We start from the raw sequence: 21,793 nt of genomic DNA on the forward strand, positions 1-21,793 counted from the left end.
GTGCGGGTTTGAATTGGGGAGTGGCGTTTCTTGGTGGGAGGTGGCGTTGATATCTCTTGTTGGCATGTTGGTTGGCTAGCGGGCTGGCATTGGTTGGTTTCTATGGTTTTGTCGGCGTTTGGTTGTCGGACGCGGTTTTTTTTTTGCAGTGGTCGTCATTGCTACTGTTTGTTTGTGGTGCGGGCACCTGCGATTGCTGAGGCTGGTGCAGGGGGTGGCTACTATTGTAATCTGTCAGGGCGCATGCGCATCGCAGTTGCCGGGGCTGGTAGACTTGTTGGCTTTGTTTTGTTTGTTGTCATGTTTATTGGCTTGTCGGGTGTAGGACCGGGCCTACCCTCACGCTCTGCCACGCCGTCCTTCTCACCCAATGTCGTGCTGTTGTCTGGTTGCGGGATTGTCATGGTTTATTTGTTACAGCTGTGTTAGCTAGCCTGTTTGGCAAACAATTTTGAAATGAAAACATATATATGACAAAATATGACAATGTTCTTCCTGCTCAGCCCTCTTTTTATAACACTTTTTTGCAAATATGGTGGGGACCACTCTTAGTTTGGAAGATTATACACCCCTTGGCACTTAGCCCTTCCCTTAACCTTACAGGAGAATTGTGAGAATACGATTGCTCGACCCGAACACGCAAAACCGAGGGCAAAGTGCAAAGACTAGAGTTAAAGGGGAGAATTGGGATTCAGTCATAGTATGCACAATCCCTCGTGTAGAGGCATTCATGTAGTGCAGAATTTTTAAAGTCGGTCTAGCAGTTTTGTTGCCGTCAATGGGTTTGAATTATTATAAAATAATTTGTTTTAAACCAAAAAAATACGCACTAAGTACAACTTCCTAATTGTGTCTATATTTGTCACCCCACAGGGCAGAACCGGTTCTTCAGCGAATAAAGGAGGACAGCACTCGAGTAGTGTCTCCGTCTTTTGACAACATCAAATATGACACCTTTGAGATTGAAGAGTATCCATTATCTGCTCAGGGTTTTGATTGGGAGCTTTGGTGTCGATACCTCAACCCACCAAAGTCCTGGTGGACACAGCGCAACCACACCGCTCCTATCAGGTAAATATAAATTAAAAAAATAAAAGGAATACTCAGAGAACCTGTAACCATGGTTAAGCATACCATAGCGGAGTGCCGGTAAAGAGAGATGCCTCAAAGAAAAACAACTGCATGGTGGAAAGAGAGCAGAAGGCACTGAGAAGACGAGATAGGTTTTGTGATTATATCAAACTGAAAAAAACAGATATTGGGGCAGCAGGCTCGGTTGGTAGAGCGGCCGTGCCAGTAACTTAAAGGCCTACTGAAACCCACTACTACCGACCACGCAGTCTGACAGTTTATATATCAATGATGAAATCTTAACATTGCAACACATGCCAATACGGCCGGGTTAGTTTACTAAAGTGCAATTTTAAATTTCGCGCGACATATCCTGCTGAAAACGTCTCGGTATGATGACGTCAGCGCGTGACGTCGCGGATTGTAGAGGACATTTTGGGACAGCATAGTGGCCAGCTATTAAGTCGTCTGTTTTCATCGCAAAATTCCACAGTATTCTGGACATCTGTGTTGGTGAATCTTTTGCAATTTGTTCAATGAATAATGGAGACAGCAAAGAAGAAAGCTGTAGGAAGGAAGCGGTGTATTGCGGCCGACTTCAGCAACACAAACACGGCCGGTGTTTCATTGTTTACATTCCCGAAAGATGACAGTCAATCTTTACCATTGGCCTGTGGAGAACTGGGACAACAGAGACTCTTACCAGGAGGACTTTGAGTTGGATACGCAGACACGGTACCGTGAGTACGCTTCCAAACATTTGATCGCTTGCCCGTACGTGCGTGCCGCTATGTGCATGTCACGTACGTAACTTTGGGGACTTTGGGGAAATATATGGGCTGTATGAACTTTGGGGAGGTGAACGGTACTTTGGGCTGTGGGATTGAGTGTGTTGTGCAGGTGTTTGAGTTGTATTGGCGGGTTGTATGGACGGGAGGGGAGAGGTGTTTGTTATGCGGGATTAATTTGTGGCATATTAAATATAAGCCTGGTTGTGTTGTGGCTAATAGAGTATCGTGTGTTTATTTACTGTTTTAGTCATTCCCAGCTGAATATCAGGTCCCACCCGCCTCTCACAGCATTTTCCCTATCTGAATCGCTCCCACTGCCCTCTAGTCCTTCACTCTCACTTTCCTCATCCACAAATCTTTCATCCTCGCTCAAATTAATGGGGAAATCGTCGCTTTCTCGGTCCGAATTGCTCTCTCTGCTAGTGGCCATGATTGTAAACAATGTGCAGATGTGAGGAGCTCCACAACCTGTGACGTCACGCTACTCGTGTGCTACTTCCGGTAGAGGCAAGGCTTTTTTATCAGCGACCAAAAGTTGCGAACTTTATCGTCAATGTTCTCTACTAAATCCTTTCAGCAAAAATATGGCAATATCGCGAAATGATCAAGTATGACACATAGAATGGACCTGCTATCCCCGTTTAAATAAGAAAATCGCATTTCAGTAGGCCTTTATTCCTTTAAGGGTTCCAGGTTTGATCCCCGCTTCCGCCATTTTCGTCACTGCCGAAGACACTTTACCCACCTGCTCCCAGTGCCACCCACACTGGTTTTTAAATGTAACTTTGATAATGGATTTTACTTTGTGAAGCGCTTTGAGTCACTAGAGAAAAGCGCTATACAAATATAATCCACTTCACTTCGTGGTGAGATGTTTGCACTGTCAAACGGAGGTGTCATTTCAAAGTATCATTACATCAATTATACAACATTGCCAGAAAACATCCTGCATATTTAAGGGCAACAAACAAACAGAAATAAGGTAAAAGTTTTCTTTTAGTAGCTGCAGCTGATGTTTGATTTATATATATAACGAATGTTTATTCAAACACATGGGGGGCATGTGAGAATATGTTAGCATCTACAGTTTGCGTGATAATAAGGGCCCGATGATTTCTGCGTTAACAAAATAATGGAATTGGCCAAATAGAAAGAAATCAACAACTAAACGTGAAAAGTCTGGGGAACTCATGCACCTCCTCACAAGCACTCACCCGCCTGCTCCAAAACTAAACTTTTCACTCATCTCAGTGGAGCTACATCAACACTCTAACCGGCTGCCCTTCCCCCTAACTCGCTGCCTGCCTTGGGACTGCTCGAGGCGGTCACCTCAAACACGAGTAAGTGGAAAAAAAACTTTGAAACGCATCTCTTACTCCAAAAGAAAGAACCGAACAGTTTCCAGATGACTTCTACGCATTAGGTGATATGTATTTCTATTTTTTTTTTACAAAAAAGCAGAGTGAAAAGCATAGAATAACACTATGCAAACTTTTTTTGTGTACATAATGAATTGGTTGTAGCATATTTAATGTACAAAATGTGTCAAAGTGGCCCCCCGCATGCTTTCCTTTTTCAGTTGCAGCCCTTGGTGGGAAAAGTTTGGACACCCCTGTTGTAGATGTCAAAAAACGGAATGAAATAAAAACTCAAATAAAAACATTTGGAAAATATAAAACAGAATTTGTAAAAAAAAAATCAAATAGCCCTTCTCCCTTTCAAATGTGTATGTGGTAAATTGTTAAGTATATTGTCATTTCATTTATCAAACTTTTCAGATATTGTTTTTGTTCAGTTTTTGTTCTTTATTTATTATCTATTACCTGGTTTTATGCTACACACGTTTGTTTTGTTTTTTTATATATATTTTTTAATATTTTAAAAAAATTCAAAATTTTAGAAATTTTAATGGTATTGCATTTTTTTTTTAACTAAACAAAGGTAACTAGAAAAAGTTAATTTCAACTATTTTCCCTAAAAGACACATTTAGGCTATAAAGTGTGTTTTATTTGATTACTCTATTAATCAAACAAATTAATCGATAAATTACTCGATTACTAAAATAATCGATAGCTGCAGGTCTCCTAAATACCATCGGAGACAAGCCAACTGTCTTAAACACATGAATGGAAACTGTTGGCTGCTACGGTTGAGTCGCATGGTAATGTGCGGATCGTTTCCCCAAGATGCAGGCGGAACTCCAGAGGCAGCGTGCAGGTAGGAGATTTATTTATTCTTCATAAATCAGTCCAGAATACAAAAATGCAGAAAAATGCAAATAAACAGAAAAGTGTGCCGATTGCACGGGAAGCTGTGGCAAAGCTAACGGAAAAGCTTAGCATTGTCAAGACTTGGTCCTTGGTGTTTGCTTTTCCGGAAGGCAACGTAAAGTTGGCTCGGGCGAGACGGGAATGTGAGTACATATTTTATTTTTACAATAACAAAAGGAACAAACTAAAGGCGCGCACAATGGCGGAGAACAAACTATGAAACCAAAAGGACTATAGCACAACGGCAATTAACTAAGAACACGAAACAAAACACTTACTGTGGCATGGGACTGTGAACATGGCTTGAAAAGATAAAGAGTGTGCAGAGCATACATGCGATGTCGCCAGGCTGACCAACAGAAAAAGAAAAGCTTAAATAACACAGACATGATTAACAGGTGCGTGACTCAAAACGTGAAACAGGTGCGTGACGTGACAGGTGAAAACTAATGGGTTGCTATGGAAACAAAACAAGGGAGTGAACAACCAGAAACTAAAGAGTCCAATAACTAAACAAAACAAAACATGACTAAAACAAAACATGATTACACAGACATGACAAGCATAGAAAATAAGAAGCAAGAATCATCGAACGTAACTGTTGCGTGAAGCAAATAAAACTGCCAGACTGAGTGTGGCGAAAAGCAGGAATAAATAGCTCTCTGATTAGTGCCCAGGAGCAGGTGAGCAAAAAAACACAAACCCAGGGGTGCTGAAACAGAACTAACAGAATCAAACTAAACAAAACATGATGCGGGCAATGGATCATGACATTGGCAAATAATGACCAACCACTGGCGTTTCCTCCAGATATCTGGTCTCCTTCTCCAAAGAAAACATATATCATCAAACTCACTGTACCTTAGGTGGATTCTGTGAACGAGGCATACAAGTGAAAACAGCGCCATCCTGAGTTATCTGCCGAAGGCAAACATTGTAGCTGGAATATGGAAGTACGCACTGCTAAACACCCCGGCAGCTATTTGGTAAAGTTTGTGGACGATAGAGCAGTAGTGGGATGCATCACAGACAACAATGAGTCAGAGTACAGAGAGGAGGTAAAACATTGGCTGGATTGGTGCAAAACCAACAACCTTTTCATCAATATAAAAAGATCAAGGAGTTGGTGGTGGACTTCAGAAAAGTCAGACACACCCCTTACGCCCTATACATTGGAGCAGCAGCTGTGGAGCAGGGCTCAGCTTCATGTATCAATTACCACATTTTCCAGACCATAGGGCGCACCGGATTATAAGGCGCACTGCTGATGAGCGGGTCTAGTCAGGTCTATTTTCATACAAAAGGAGCACCGGACTATAGGGCGCATTAAAGACGTCATGTTATTTTATTTTTTTCTAAATTGAGGTGGCGACTTGTCCAGGGTGTACCCCGCCTTCCGCCTGATTGTAGCTGAGATAGGCTCCAGCGCCCCCCGCGACCCCAAAGGGAATAAGCGGTAGAAAATGGATGGATGGATGAAAAAACTTCATTGTGGTCTACATAACATGTAATGGTGGTTCTTTGGTCAAAATGTTGCATAGATTATGTTTTACAGATCATCTTCAAGTCGCTTTCTGACAGTCGCTTAAGGATGCGCCTTTTTGTGGGCGGTCTTATTTACGTGGCTCACCTTTGGCAGCGTCTTTTCTCCATCATCTTTGTTGTAGCGGTGTAGCGTGCAAGGACGGGAGTGGAAGAAGTGTCAAAAGATGGAGCTAACTGTTTTAATGACATTCAGACTTTACTTAAATAAATAACAGAGCAGCATCTCCTCATCCGTGGCTCAATAATGCAACAACAACGCCGGAAATGTGTCCCGTGGAAAAACATCCGACCGAAACTGTTACGATCCGCTGCCCGGATCATAGTTTATTTATGTTTGAGTCACATGTGTTTTCAGCACCTTGAGTTTCGTTTGTTTCTGTTGCCATGACGGCAGATTGTACGCACCTGCCTCTGGTTAGTGTTCGGGACGCGCACCTGTTGCCCGGGCACTAATCAGAGGGCTATTTAGTCTTTGCCCTGGCCTCACTCGGTCTGGCTTCCTAGTTAGTTCCCACACAACTGATGACGACGATTATTTCCTGTGCTTTAGCTGCTAGTTCTCACGCTAGGCTATTTTGGTTTGCTAGCTCCCACGTTAGCCCTTTTGTTTTTGCCTTTTTGTGCTACGTGCATGTCTTTTGTTATTCACCGTATGATTTATATTTTAAATAAATCATATTCCTACCTGCAAGCTGTGTCCGAAGCCGTCTGCATCCTTGGGAGAACCACACCCGCATCACGATGCGACCACGTCGTCACAGTTGTGTGGGAACAAACTAGGAAGCCAGACCGAGTGAGGCCAGGGCAAAGACTAAATAGCCCTCTGATTAGTGCCCGGGCAACAGGTGCGCGTCCCGAACACTAACCAGAGGCAGGTGCGTACAATCTGCCGTCATGGCAACAGAAACAAACGAAACTCAAGGTGCTGAAAACACATGTGACTCAAACATAAACAAACTATGATCCGGGCAGCGGATCGTAACAGAAACCCTCTAATAACTAAAGTTCCGTGGGTGAATTATGTAAACCCACTACAGTTTTTAGCCTTTTGATAGCTAGTCTACTGACAGATATAAGTTAGAACTTTGCACTACTTTATATTAGATATGGCAACAGCGGTAGATGAATGCCACACAAGAAGATAGAGAAAAAGAAGAAGTTTATGACTACTGCGTCACACCGGACTACAGTTGCGGGCGCGCACACATTTTCAGGACTTATGCAGATCCCAAATACACATCAGCAGGTACCAGAAGGTAAGAAAAGTTGGTTTTCGATAATGTTGCGAGACAAAACGACAGGTAATATGTCTGCTAATAGGTGCCATTTTGCGGTCCTTTATACACACACCATAATAATACTCTTATGTTTAATGCGCCGACAATCCATCAAGCTGTGTGGCTTCATAGCTTACCGAAGTCGTACTAAAATATGTTGACAGATTTTTGAGCGCCGTGTGTAATGTTGTTTATTCTCATTGGAACATTTAAAGTTTTGGTGTTGTTTACTGCCATCATATTGCAGTCTACACGTATCTCTTATGTATGACTGCCATCTTCTGGTCACCCTTATCATTACACCATGTACCAAATAAAATTGCTTCGAGTCAGTAAGCACAACCAGAATTATGCCGTACATAAGACGCACTGTCGATTTTTGGGAAATTCAAGGATTTTAAGTGAGCCTTATATTCCGAAAAATATGGTATTAAATGTATTTATTTGAAACATGTTAAAACTTCACAAGCACACAGTTTTGCTCAAGTGATCAACCGTCCAAAGGGTGGGCAGAGCTTGTCTCGTGCCCACCCTGTGCCATAAGCAGCATTCCAAAAAAACAAAAAAGAAAGAACCAGCTCGACCCCACATGAGCAAGCGCTTGGCAAATTCGCAACGGCAATGAGGGCAAGGAAAAACTCCCCTGTGGTAAGAAACCTCGGACAGAACTCAAGATTTGTTGGGTGACCGTCTGTCTCGACCGATCTTAGTGTCTTAGACTTCATCCATCCAGGGGCCTCACCTGGAGCCACAACACTCCCTGTCTGCTCAAGAAGAAACACCAGTGTCTATACTTCCTCAGGAAGCTGTGGCGTGCTGAACTCGAGAGCTCAGCAAGTGTGGCACAGCTGAAGAGAGGAAGGCTCTGCAGAGGGTGGTGAAAGCTGTTCAGAAGATTGTGAGGAGCAACCTTACCACCATCAAAGACATCTTTTTCAGCAGATGAGAGACTTGGCTCTCTGCATCACCAAAGATTCCACCCACCTAGATTTCCAGAAGCTTTCAGTGTGCTGAACTTCGGTTGTGATACGTAGCAATAGTACCAATCTACCACCAAAGTTTGTGCAATCTCATGTGTGCTGCTATGGCAATAAGATTATTTGAATCCTTGAACATCAATGCAAATTGCCACGTTAAAAGTCGGCCCCCCAATTGGATAATTTGTGTTTATCATCAAACAATTAATTACATTTATACTACCGGCAGCCCTCCAGTTACTGGACAACCCGCTATGCCTCATGAACCAATGTTATTACCTTTTAGTCTTCTACAAAGTAACGTACATTTGTTCAAAATCTTTGTTCACTTTTGTATTTTTTTAGGAGTCCTGCTCTCACTGCATGCTTCGTGGTGGACAGAGAGTTCTTTGAGGGGATTGGCCTACTCGACGAGGGGATGGAAATCTACGGTGGAGAAAATGTGGAGCTTGGCATAAGAGTGAGTTTGGACGTAAATATGTAACCATTCATGAATAACATAAAACAGCATGTTCTCCATACACTGAAAATCAGTTTTGCCATGTTTCCATGCGGAGTGACATTTCCTTGCATTATCATTCATCCACAATATTCATTCAGACTGACTCATGCAAGCTGCTTTATTCGCACTGTAGCTACAAGCACACATTATACTTTACTGGAATTTAAATATACATTTGTTAGTAATGTTTATTAAATAAAATCAAGCCACATTACCCTTACTTAATTGTATTATTATTAAATTGCTTGTTATTGAGTGTGGAGGGGGCGTGGTCTGCGGGCCTGCCGCGGAGCGGGTTGTATAAGGACTGGCCTTGGAGCACAGCTGGCAGGTGAATGGATTACCCAGCTGGGGAAAATCATCCAATCACCTGCCATGCTTATCAGCAGCAGCCGCACCGACACTTGAAAAGGGAGTTGGAGTTGAGCAGACGCAGGCACAAACAAGAAAGACTGAAAAGTTGTAGAGCAGGGTGCTGTCCTGGCGTGTGCATACCACAATAAAAGATTGTTCAACCCAGACTCCCGGGCTTCCGAGAAGGTCTATTGCAGTCTGGGGAACCCACAAGAGGGAAACCTCCACATTGAGTTTTTTTCCAAAGCTTCTTCCTGATTAAATCAATACTGCGAAAAATAGCAGAAGAGATTACCAATGTAATAGATAATTTAAAAAAAGCATTTGACACAATAAATCATAACAATTTGGCAGTTTTAGCAGCGTGACTCCAAGATGCAGCAAACAGCAAGCAGATGTTATGGTTAAAGTACCACTGATAGTCACACACACATTAGGTGTGGTGAAATTACTCTCTGCTTTTAACCCATCCCCTTGTTCCACCACCTGGTAAGTGAGGGGAGCAGTGAGCAGCAGTGGTGGCCGCGCTCGGGAATCATTTGGTGATTTAACCCCCTATTCCAACCCTTGATGCTGAGCGCCAAGCAGGGAGGGTTAGGGTCCCATTTGTATAGTCGTTTGAACTCACGACCTACCGATATCAGGGCAGACACTCTAAACACAAGCCACTGAGCAGGTCAATGGTGATGGTGAATAAAATAATATTATTTAATATAAACAAAAGAAAACACACAAGGGAGTGGGAGAATATGCAACTAGGAGTGGAGAAGAAGAACAAAAGAAGGCGAGTGCAGCTAATAAGTGCACAAGACAGGGAACTTCTTTTGGAAGAAAAATAGACACTCAATACATGAGGCAGTAAGCATAGCAAAGCAATGATTGGACTGAAAGAGGAGACAGATTGGCAACTGGGCACAAGTGTGTCCGGGTTTCTAATCAAGGACAGGTGTGGAAGCCAGCACTCAGTAGCCAAACACGGCATGTGAAACTACAAATTAAGAGTACTGGACAGGAACTTAAACACCACACAAATGAGAAAGAACAACACAAGTCCAAAAGAGTCACAAGAGTGTGAAAACTATCTTAGTTATTAACACATTAGAACAGTACGGCATTAGAGGCCTAGTTTTAAACTGGGTAAGAAGCTATTAAACCAAGGCGAACACACATCTACAAGGCTAAATATATCCTGCGACGTACCCCAGGGATCAATACTGGAACCAAAATTGTTCAATCTCTACATTAACAGCATTTGTAAAGTTACAAAGGATATAACGTTAGTAATATTTGCAGACGACACAACTGCGTTTTGTTTAGGGGAGAACACGTGTGCTGTTACAAAGAATAACAGAAGAAATGGACACATTAAAGAGATGGTTTGACAAAAACTGACTATCTTTGAATGTAAGTAAAACAAAAATAATGCTATTAAGTAACAGCAGAAGAGAAAGTCAAACACAAATACAAATACAATAGATATTGAAAGGGTAAAAGGAACCATTTTTTGGGGGGGGGGTGTAATAATAGATGTTAAAATAAACTGGGATTCTCATATAAAAACATACAACATAAGGTGGCAAGAAATACATCAATTATGAATAAAGCAAAATATGTATTGGACAAAAAACAATCCCTCCATATTTATAACTGCTCGCGAGTATTACCATATCTGAGTTGTGTAAATATATGGAAAATTTGCCACAAAATGACACTTCATTTAATAACAGTGTTACAAAAAAGAGTAGTAGTAGAGAGCACTCCTGTCTCTCTGACAAAATAAATAGACCAAAATCCAATGTCTACTGTAGAGGATGCTGGTTCTTCGGAATATACTGTGGTAAAATATACCGTATACACTTTTCTTATATGATTGTGAAGTAGCATGTATCTGTATTTGGTCACAGAATCCTTTAAAGGATTATTCTACTAAGGTCAAAGGTGCACATGTCCATCACAAACTCTCCAGAGAGTGGGGGCCCATGCCTCCAGGACATTGAGGAACTTAAAGGATAGCAGCAGTTGGATTTTAGGAGGAAGTGTAAACACAATAACGACATCTGGTCGGAAGCCCCCACGGGTAGGAGTAGAAATCAGGGGTTGGAGATCACCCGACTCAAACTGATCACAGGAAATAGGTTAACTGGCCAAACAACCAAACAACACGCTGGGCTTTTGTCCAAACTGACCGGCTCCGAGGCTAAAGTTACGAAGAGTGGGGGTCTTTGTGTAAATGGTATTTAAGGACAGTTGTCCGAGAGGATATCAGAAAAAAAGTGATTAGGTCCACACTTTTTCTCCTGGAAGCTGCTGCTCCAGTCTGAGGCTCGCTGAAACAAATAAAGCTTTTTGTTCGACGATTCCTCGTTGCCGTCTTCTTGGCTCATCACTCATCACACAACCATCGAATACACAACAATACAAAATAAGACTAATAGCGAAGGGAGAAGTCTGGGGCCCGGTCCTTAGCTTTCTGAAAATGTGGCCCCCAAATCTATTTACCATATTTATCGGACTATACGTCGCAGTTTTTTTTCATAGTTTGGCCGGGGGTGTGACGTATACTCAGGAGAGACTTATGTGTGAAATTATTAACACATAACCGTAAAATATAAAATAATAGTATTTAGCTCATTCACGTAAGAGACTAGACGGATTTCAGCAATCGTCACATACACACGTCAACCAATGAAAATTCGGCGGAGGCGGGTCATGGCAGAAGTGCATTGTGGGAAAAGAAGATGCTACAGCAATCGTCACACACATGTCAACCAATGAAAATTCGGTGGAGGCGGGTCATGGCAGAAGTGCGTTGTGGGAAAAGAAGATGCTACAGCAATCGTCACACACATGTCAACCAATGAAAATTCGGTGGAGGCGGGTCATGGCAGAAGTGCGTTGTGGGAAAAGAAGATGCTACAGCAATCGTCACACACATGTCAACCAATGAAAATTCGGCGGAGGCGGGTCATGGCAGAAGTGCATTTTGGGAAAAGAAGACGCTACCTGCTACGGTACATTGGCGGTAACTTATAAAAACAAAGGGCTGAACAAAAATGGCACCGGAAAGGAATGCATATACTGCAGGTTACAAGCTGGAAGTAGTGAAATACGCAACAGGAAACGGCAATCGAGCAGCAGAAAGAAAGTTTGGAGTAAACGAGAAACTTGTAAGGGACTGGCGAACTGAAATGAAGAAAACTAAAAAAGCTAATCGCGGTCAAAAAGCTAGGTGGCCACAGCTCGAGGAACGAATTTACAAATGGGTGCTTGAACAACGTGCTGCCGGGAGAGGCTTGTCAACCGTACGGTTGCGTCTCCACGCCCAGGTAGTTGCCAAGGAGATGAATATAAATGACTTTGCGGGAAGACCTTCTTGGTGTTACCGCTTCATGCAACGCAATCGCCTCTCTATCAGAGCAAGGACAACAATGTGCCAAAAACTGCTAGCAGACTTCCAATCCAAGGTAGACATTTTCCGCAAGTTCATTGAAAAGCATGAAAGTGAGCACAACGTGACACCGGATCATATTATTAACATGGACGAGGTCCCCCTCACGTTTGACATTCCCATGGGCCGAAGTGTTGCAGAGAAAGGGCAAATGAGTGTCAATATTGTAACAACTGGTCATGAGATATCACATCACAGTGGTGCTGGCATGTTGTGGAAATGGATCAAAATTGCCACCAATGGTCATTTTCAAACGAAAAACCCATCCATCCATCCATCCATCTTCTTCCGCTTATCCGAGGTCGGGTCGCGGGGGCAGCAGCCTAAGCAGGGAAGCCCAGACTTCCCTCTCCCCAGCCACTTCGTCCAGCTCTTCCTGTGGGACGCCGAGGCGTTACCAGGCCAACCGGGAGACATAGTCTTCCCAACGTGTCCTGGGTCTTCCCCGCGGCCTCCTACCGGTCGGACGTGCCCTAAACACCTCCCTAGGGAGGCGTTCGGGTGGCATCCTGACCAGATGCCCGAACCACCTCATCTGGCTCCTCTCGATGTGGAGGAGCAGCGGCTTTACTTTGAGCTCCTCCCGGATGGCAGAGCTTCTCACCCTATCTCTAAGGGAGAGCCCCGCCACCCGGCGTAGGAAACTCATTTCGGCCGCTTGTACCCGTGATCTTGTCCTTTCGGTCATAACCCAAAGCTCATGACCATAGGTGAGGATGGGAACGTAGATCGACCGGTAAATTGAGAGCTTTGCCTTCCGGCTCAGCTCCTTCTTCACCACAACGGATCGATACAGCGTCCGCATTACTGAAGACGCCGCACCGATCCGCCTGTCGATCTCACGATCCACTCTTCCCTCACTCGTGAACAAGACTCCGAGGTACTTGAACTCCTCCACTTGGGGCAAGATCTCCTCCCCAACCCGGAGATGGCACTCCACCCTTTTCCGGGCGAGAACCATGGACTCGGACTTGGAGGTGCTGATTCTCATCCCAGTCGCTTCACACTCAGCTGCAAACCGATCCAGTGAGAGCTGAAGATCCTGGCCAGATGAAGCCATCAGGACCACATCATCTGCAAAAAGCAGAGACCTAATCCTGCAGCCACCAAACCAGATCCCCTCAACGCCTTGACTGCGCCTAGAAATTCTGTCCATAAAAGTTATGAACAGAATCGGTGACAAAGGGCAGCCTTGGCGGTGTCCAACCCTCACTGAAAACGTGTCCGACTTACTACCGGCAATGCGGACGAAGCTCTGGCACTGATCATACAGGGCACGGACTGCCACAATCAGACAGTCCGATACCCCATACTCTCTGAGCACTCCCCACAGGACTTCCCGAGGGACACGGTCGAATGCCTTCTCCAAGTCCACAAAACACATATAGACTGGTTGGGCAAACTCCCATGCACCCTCAAGGACCCTGCCGAGAGTATAGAGCTGGTCCACAGTTCCACGACCAGGACGAAAACCACACTGTTCCTCCTGAATCCGAGGTTCGACTATCCGGCGTAGCCTCCTCTCCAGCACACCTGAATAGACCTTACCGGGAAGGCTGAGGAGTGTGATCCCACGATAGTTAGAACACACCCTCCGGTTCCCTTTCTTAAAGAGAGGAACCACCACCCCGGTCTACACATCCAGTGGTACCGCCCCCGATGTCCACGCGATGTTGCAGAGTCTTGTCAACCAAGACAGCCCCACAGCATCCAGAGCCTTAAGGAACTCCGGGCGGTTCTCATCTACCCCCGGGGCCTTGCCACCGAGGAGCTTTTTAACTACCTCAGCAACCTCAGCCCCAGAAATAGGAGAGCCCACCACAGACTCCCCAGGCACTGCTTCCTCATAGGAAGACGTGTTGGTGGGATTGAGGAGGTCTTCAAAGTATTCCCTCCACCGATCCACAACATCCGCAGTCGAGGTCAGCAGAACACCATCCTCGCCATACACGGTGTTGACAGTGCACTGCTTCCCCTTCCTGAGGCGGCGGATGGTGGTCCAGAATTTATTCGAAGCCATCCGGAAGTCGTTTTCCATGGCCTCACCGAACTCCTCCCATGTCCGAGTTTTTGCCTCTGCGACCGCTGAAGCCGCACACCGCTTGGCCTGTCGGTACTTGTCCGCTGCCTCAGGAGTCCTATGAGCCAAAAGAACCCGTTAGGACTCCTTCTTCAGCTTGACGGCATCCCTCACCGCCGGTGTTCACCAACGGGTTCTAGGATTACCGCCACGACAAGCACCAACTACCTTGCGGCCACAGCTCCAATCAGCCGCCTCGACAATAGAGGTGCGGAACATGGTCCATTCGGACTCAATGTCCAGCACCTCCCTCGTGACATGTTCAAAGTTCTTCCGGAGGTGGGAATTGAAACTCTCTCTGACAGGAGACTCTGCCAGACGTTCCCAGCAAACCCTCACAATGCGTTTGGTCTGTCCGGCATCCTCCCCCACCATCGCAGCCAACTCACCACCAGGTGGTGATCGGTAGAAAGCTCCGCCCCTCTCTTCATCCGAGTGTCCAAAACATGAGGCCGCAAATCCGATGACACAACTACAAAGTCGATCATGGAACTGCGGCCTAGGGTGTCCTGGTGCCAAGTGCACATATGGACACCCTTATGTTTGAACATGGTGTTCGTTATGGACAATCTGTGACGGGCACAAAAGTCCAATAACAAAACACCGCTCGGGTTCAGATCCGGGCAGCCATTCTTCCCAATCACGCCTCTCCAGGTTTCACTGTCACTGCCAACATGAGCATTGAAGTTCCCCAGTAGAACGAGGGAATCACCCGGGGGAGCACTCTCAAGTACTCCCTCGAGTGAATCCAAAAAGGGTGGGTACTCTGAGTTGCGGTTTGACGCGTAAGCGCAAACCACAGTCAGGACCCGTTACCCCACCCGGAGGCGGAGGGAAGCTACCCTCTCGTCCACCGGGTTGAACTCCAACGTGCAGGCTCTGAGCCGGGGGGAAACAAGAATTGCCACCCCAACCCGTCGCCTCTCACTGCCGGCAACGCCAGAGTGGAAGAGAGTCCAGTCCCTCTCGAGAGAACTGGTTCCAGAGCCCTTGCTGTGCGTCGAAGTGAGTCCGACTATATCCAGCCGGAACTTCTCCACCTCGCGCACTAGCTCAGGCTCCTTCCCCCCCAGCGAGGTGACGTTCCACGTCCCAAGAGCTAGCTTCTGTAGCCGAGGATCGGACCGCCAAGTGCCCTGCCCTCGGCTTCCGCCCAGCTCACATCGCACCCGACCTCTATGACCCCTGCTATGGGTGGTGAGCCCATTGGAGGGGGGACCCACGTTGCCTCTTTGGACAGGCCCGGCCACCAGGCGCTCGCCATCGTGCCCCACCTCCGGGCCTGGCTCCAGAGGGGGGCCCCGATGACCCGCGTCCGGGCAAGGGAAATCTAGGTTCCTTGTTCATTTTCTTCATAGAGGTCTTCAAGCTGCTCTTTGTCTGATCCCTCACCTAGGACCAGTTTGTCTTGGGAGACCCTACCAGGGGGCATATAGCCCCCGGACAACATAGCTCCTAGGATCATTGGGACACGCAAACTCCTCTACCACGGTAAGGTGGCAGCTCAGAGAGGAGAAACGAAAAACCATGCCAAAAATTAACTTCCCCTCAGTTGAACGAATGGATGAAATTATGAACCTATGGCTTACAAAGTGCTACATTAAGCGTCCGGATGGCTTCTTTAGAGCACGCAAAGCTCTGCTTGTGATGGATAGCATGCGAGCGCACATCACGCCGCAGTTAAAAAAATAATTAAAAGTTTTAAACTCCATATCTGCCATCATCCCCGGAGGCTTAACCAAAATACTCCAGCCACTTGACATCTCCGTGAATAGGAGCTTTAAGGCAGTCCTGCGCAACCTGTGGGATCAGTGGCTGATGGAAGGAGAGCACAGCTTCACGGCAACCGGGAGAATGCGCCATGCAACTTTTCTGGATGTCATCGGATGGATCGACAAAGCATGGGCTTCAGTGACAACCGAAACCATCCTGTCCGGATTCAGAAAGGCTGGAATAATTGGAACTGCAGCTGACGATGACTCTGACGTAAGCGACGTACCGATAGAAGAGGAAGCGGCACATTGTCTTCCTTTGGAGTTGGAAGAATTGTTTAGAAGCAACACAGAGGAAGAAGATTTCATGGGATTTAGCGATTAGGAGTGACAGATTGTTTGGTAAACGTATAGCATGTTCTATATGTTATAGTTATTTGAATGACTCTTACCATAATATGTTACGTTAACATACCAGGCACGTTCTCAGTTGGTTATTTATGCCTCATATAACGTACACTTATTCAGCCTGTTGTTCACTATTCTTTATTTATTTTAAATTGCCTTTCAAATGTCTGTTCTTGTTGGATTTTATCTAATAAATTTCCCCAAAAAATGCGGCTTATACTCCAGTGCGACGTATATATGTTTTTTTCCTTCTTTATAATGCATTTTTGGCAGGTGCGACTTATACTCCGGTGCGACTTATACTCCGAAAAATACGGTAGTTGAATATCTTTGCTATAAAGCAGGGGTGTCAAACTCAAATACATAATGGGCCAAAATTTAAAACTGAACAAAGCCGCGGGCCAAGGTTGAACAAATGAACTTTTTAATAGGGACCCAAACAAGTTTTGCATTAAATATTGAACAAGCAAGGCTTATATAACTTTATAGTGACATGCAAAATCGAGTTTCAAATAATAATAATAATAATAATAATTAAAAAATATCAATGGCATATCAAATACAATTTAAATAAAAATTGAATGCCTCTTTTCTATTTGCAGCCTTCTGAGGTAAATATCAACATTAACTTTTTCCACAGGCTAATAAATTTGAAAATAAAATAATGAATAAACCAACCATTCAGGACTTGAAACTGCTCAGTTTGCAACACACTGATCTAATCTGTGTAAATGTGTTTGTCATTCTTGTTTGGTGTGGATTCACAGTGTGCCGTATATTTCTAACAGTATTAAAGTTTTTTATACGGCACCCTCAGTGTAAACTGTATCAATGAAGATCAAGTATGCGTTGCATATAGGGCTGCAGCTAACGATTATTTTTCTATCGATTAATCTATAGATTATTTTTTCGATTAATCGGTTAATCTATAGATTATTTTTTCGATTAATCTATAGATTATTTTTCCTTTTACCGATTATTTTTTTTATTTAAAATGAAGAGGAAAAAATAAATGTAGGCCAGTTTTTTCAAAAGGCATGGCTTTTATTTACAAAAAAAAAGTATGGCCACTCAGTCAACATTTACAACAACATGACAAAATATTCTGTAACAATGTAAACATTTAAAACTTTTAACATTTAACAAAATTAAAAGTAGCTTATTTGCTTTTTAATGTGCAAATATAAAAGTAAACATCCAGTGCAAATCTTAATATTCTGGAATAGTATAAGCATTTAAAAAGTAAAAGTATTGCTTATTTTGCTTTAAAATGTGCAAAAATAAAGATAAACATCCAATACAAAAAAGTGCAAAACGGAAATATTCTGTAACAAGTGTAAACATTTCAACAAAAGTAAAAGTATTGCTTATTTGCTAAAATGTGCAAAAATAAAGCTAAACATCCAATACAAAAAAGTGTACAGTGTAAACATTTCAACAAAAGTAAAAGTATTGCTTATTTTGCTTAATAACACAACAATTGAAACGACTTGGTCGCATAATGATGCGGGTGTGTTCTCCCAGGGATGCAGACGGCTTCGGACACAGCTTGCAGGTAGGAATATGATTTATTTAACATATAAATCATACGATGAATAAACAAAAGACATACACGTAGCACAAAAGGCAAAACAAAAGGGCTAGCGTGGGAGCTAGTAAACCAAAATAGCCTAGCGTGAAAACTAGCAGCTAAGGAACATGAAATAAACGTCGTCATCAGTTGCGTGGGAACAAACTAGGAAGCCAGACAGAGTGAGGCCAGAGCAAAGACTAAATAGCCCTCTGATTAGTGCCCGGGCAACAGGTGCGCGTCCCGAACACTAACCAGAGGCAGGTGAAAGTAATCAGCTGACATGGCAACTGAACACAAACAAAATCAAATGTGCTGAAAACATATGTGACGAGAAACATAAACAAACTATGATCCGTGCAGCGGATCGTAACAGTACCCCCCCCCTTAAAGGACAGATTCCAGATGTCCCTTGACACTAAATAAAACTAGAACCCAAAAAACAAGAAATAGTTCGAGAGTCAAGGGAGGGTGGAGGGAGGATTTGGTGGTGGGTCGCCAGGCCACGTGTCCCCGAATCCACCGGGGAAGAGTCACGTGGCGGCGGCGAGTGGAACGCCGCTGCCGCAGGCGAGGCGGGCGACCACGGAAAGGCCACATTCGTGGCTGCCGAGAAGGTGGGCGTGAGTGGCGCCAGAAGTTCAGCAGCCGGAGAGTTCTACGACTACGTCTCGGGTGTCGCTGCTGTTTGCGCCACTGGCGTCCATAAACAAACCTCCGAGAGCACCGCTTGCGCAGCCAGACCACTCGAGGTCGCTGAGACGAAGACTAGGAGAGAGCAGACGTCGCCGTGGAAACAGGAAGAGCCGACGTCGCCGTGGAAGCAGGAGGAGCCGACGTCGCCGTGGAGGCAGGAGGAGCCGACGTCGCCGTGGAGGCAGGAGGAGCCGACGTCCACTGGTGCACCTCTCAGCTTGCGGTTGTAAAGGTCGGTTTGCCTCTCTTGCTGTTTAGTGGCTGAGGTCTGAGCGATCCTGATAGCATTCACCAAGTCACGCCTGAGACACTGGACATAATCATCATAGTCCACCACCTGATCATCCAACAGCACAGACTGGAACACCATGTCCACAGGCAACCTGGGGGTTCTGCCAAACATGAGTTGAAAAGGGGCAAAGCCTGTAGTCTCGTGTACAGTGGCATTATAGGAGAAGGTGGGAGATTTCAAGAGCTGGGGCCACCGCTGCTTGGCCTTCGGTGGAAGGGCTCTGATCATATTTCCAAGGGTGCGATTGAACCTTTCAACCACTCCGTTACCCATGGGGTGGTAAGGAGTCGTGTGAGATTTCTCCACACCAGCAACTTTGAGCATTTCAGCGATCAGATTGCTCTCAAAGTTCGCCCCCTGATCAGAATGCACACGCTCAGGAAAGCCATATACACAAAAAAAATAGTTCCAGAGCTGCTGAGCGACAGCCTTAGCTGACTGGTTGGGACAGAGATAAGCTTGCGCAAGCTTTGTAAAATGATCAGTCACGACAAGCACATCTATGGACTTGTTGGAGGAATCTTCAGCTGACCAGAAATCAATGCAAACCAACTCAAGAGGCCTGGAGGACTTGACACTCTCGAGTGGCGCTCTGGCCTCAGGTTCAGGGGATTTGCTGAACACACAACGACAGCAGCGCCGCACATAGTCCTTGACATCCCCTTCCATTCCATGCCAATAGAACCGCTGTCGGGCCAGGTAGAGCGTCCTTCTCTGCCCCTGGTGACCTGCCTCGTCATGCACTCCTTTGAGAACTTTTTCCTTAACAGCAGAGGGTACAATGTACTGGTAAGTCTTTGTCTTTGTTACCATATCTTTGGAAGTGCGATATAGCACACCCGACTTGACGATGATCCTGTCCCAGTGTCTGAGGAGCCGCAGAGCATCGACAGGTTCGTGTGGCCGTTCTCGTCTTGATGGTCTCCGCTGCCGTCCCACAAAGTGAAGCACACGACCCAAGCAGGGGTCATCACGCTGTTTAGCAATCAGCTCATCTCTCGGAAGAGAGGGGAAATCAGCCAGCTCTGGTGTTTGAACGGACTGGGTGAGCTGAGGCAAAAGGAAAGCATGAGGAGGTGGACACTCTTGATCCAAAGACTGTTCAAGGACAGCAGTCACTGACTGGGCAGAGATAGTTTGCCCACTGGGCACCACCACAGTGATTTCAGAGGCCACAGTGAGGGGTTGGAGCAGCTGCAGCCGGCGCACTGGGTCACAGGACAGGCGGAAAGCGTCCTGCACACAGTCAGAATGTAAGGCACTTGCTTCCTCCAAGAGTGCACCATAAGGGACCTTCATTAGGCGATGAAGCACACTTGGCTGCACAAATGGCTCACGGCTGAGGGCGTCTGCCACCACATTTTTAGGGCCAGGGATGTATTTGATCTCAAAGTTGAATGGGGCCAACTTTGACACCCATCTCTGCTCACAGGCATCGAGCTTTGGTTTAGTGAGGATATGCGTTAAGGGGTTGTTGTCAGTCCAGATGGTAAATGGCTGTCCCCTCAGCCAGTGACTGAATTTGTCACAAACAGCCCATTTGAGCGCGAGAAACTCCAGCCTGTGTGCTGGATAGCGGGACTGGGCATAGTTGAGCGACTTACTGGCAAACGCGACAGCTCGTGCAACATCATCACCCTCAGCCAACTGCGACAAAACAGCTCCAAGGCCGTTGGAGGAGGCATCAATCGACAGCAGGAAAGGCTTACTGAAGTCAGGATGAGCAAGGGTGGCATTCTCCAACAAAGCCTGCTTCAGCTTCCTGAAAGCTTCACTGCATTCCAGAGTCCAATCAGCAGAAGAGAGCTTCCTAGAGACAGGTGGGCGCTTTTTGCCCTTGGTATTTTGCGGCCTCTTCACCCCAGATGTCAGTGCAAACAGAGGTTTGCTAATGCGTGAGTATCCCTCGAAGAACTGTTGATAAAATCCAACCATACCAAGGAATGATCTGATCTTGGAAGGAGAAGGTATGTCGGTGCCCTCCTCCATCAAGTCTTTCTCCCCCAGGCCAACAATGGCTGTGACTTTGTCAGGGTCAGTGGAAATGCCATTTCTCTGCACGATGTGTCCCAGAAATTTCACAGATGGTCTCATGAAGTGGCACTTTTTAGGAGCAAGCTTCAGGTTGTGCGTCTATAACCTCTCAAACACCATTTCCAGCCTCTGCAGCGCCAGCTGTTCAGTGGGAGCAAATACCAAGATGTCGTCTAGATAGCAGAGAAGGCTTAAGAAGTTTTGATCACCGAAGATCGTCATCATCATCCTCATGAACGTGGCCGGGCTGTTGCACAGCCCCTGAGGGAGCCGGTTATATTCATACAGTCCAAAAGGAGAGGTAAACGCGGTGAACTTCCTGTCCTCCTCATGAACTTCCACATTATAGTAGCCTGAGGTTAAGTCCATAGTCGAAAAGAAAGCGTTTCCTCCAAAAGCAGCCAAGGCGTCAGCCTGGTGAGGCAGGGGATGGCGTCTCTGATGGTGCGCGCGTTCAGCCAGCGAAAGTCTGTGCAGAGCCGTAGGTCACCGTTCTTTTTCCAGACAAGGACAAGTGGTGAGGCGTACTCACTTGTGGACTTCCTTATGATGTCTCGTTCCTCCATTTCATTCAGAGCTACCTTCAGCTTCTCATAATGAGATGGGGACAAGCGACGATATGGCAGTCTGAAGGGTTTGTTGTCTCTCAGCCGGATGCGATGGACAAAGTCTTTGGCTTTTCCACAGTCCAAACTGTTGTGGGAGAAGATGGACTCATATTTGGCCAACAGATCAACAAGCTTAGTCCTCCAGAATGGAGACAGA

The 21,793-nt window shown here is 45.6% G+C and overlaps 1 protein-coding gene across 2 annotated transcripts in view; it reads left to right on the plus strand.

Annotated features, from left to right (window-relative positions):
• LOC133575122 (polypeptide N-acetylgalactosaminyltransferase 18-like) overlaps positions 1-21,793 on the plus strand; it is a 247,859-nt gene that overhangs the window by 136,144 nt on the left and 89,922 nt on the right. For both annotated transcript variants that reach the window (XM_061927597.2, XM_061927598.2), the window contains exons 5-6: positions 874-1,071; positions 8,278-8,392. In XM_061927597.2, coding sequence (XP_061783581.1) covers positions 874-1,071; positions 8,278-8,392 — 313 coding nt within the window. The remainder of the gene's footprint in view (positions 1-873; positions 1,072-8,277; positions 8,393-21,793) is intronic.

Source organism: Nerophis lumbriciformis, linkage group LG35, assembly GCF_033978685.3.
Source record: "Nerophis lumbriciformis linkage group LG35, RoL_Nlum_v2.1, whole genome shotgun sequence".
Classification (NCBI taxonomy): domain Eukaryota; kingdom Metazoa; phylum Chordata; class Actinopteri; order Syngnathiformes; family Syngnathidae; genus Nerophis; species Nerophis lumbriciformis.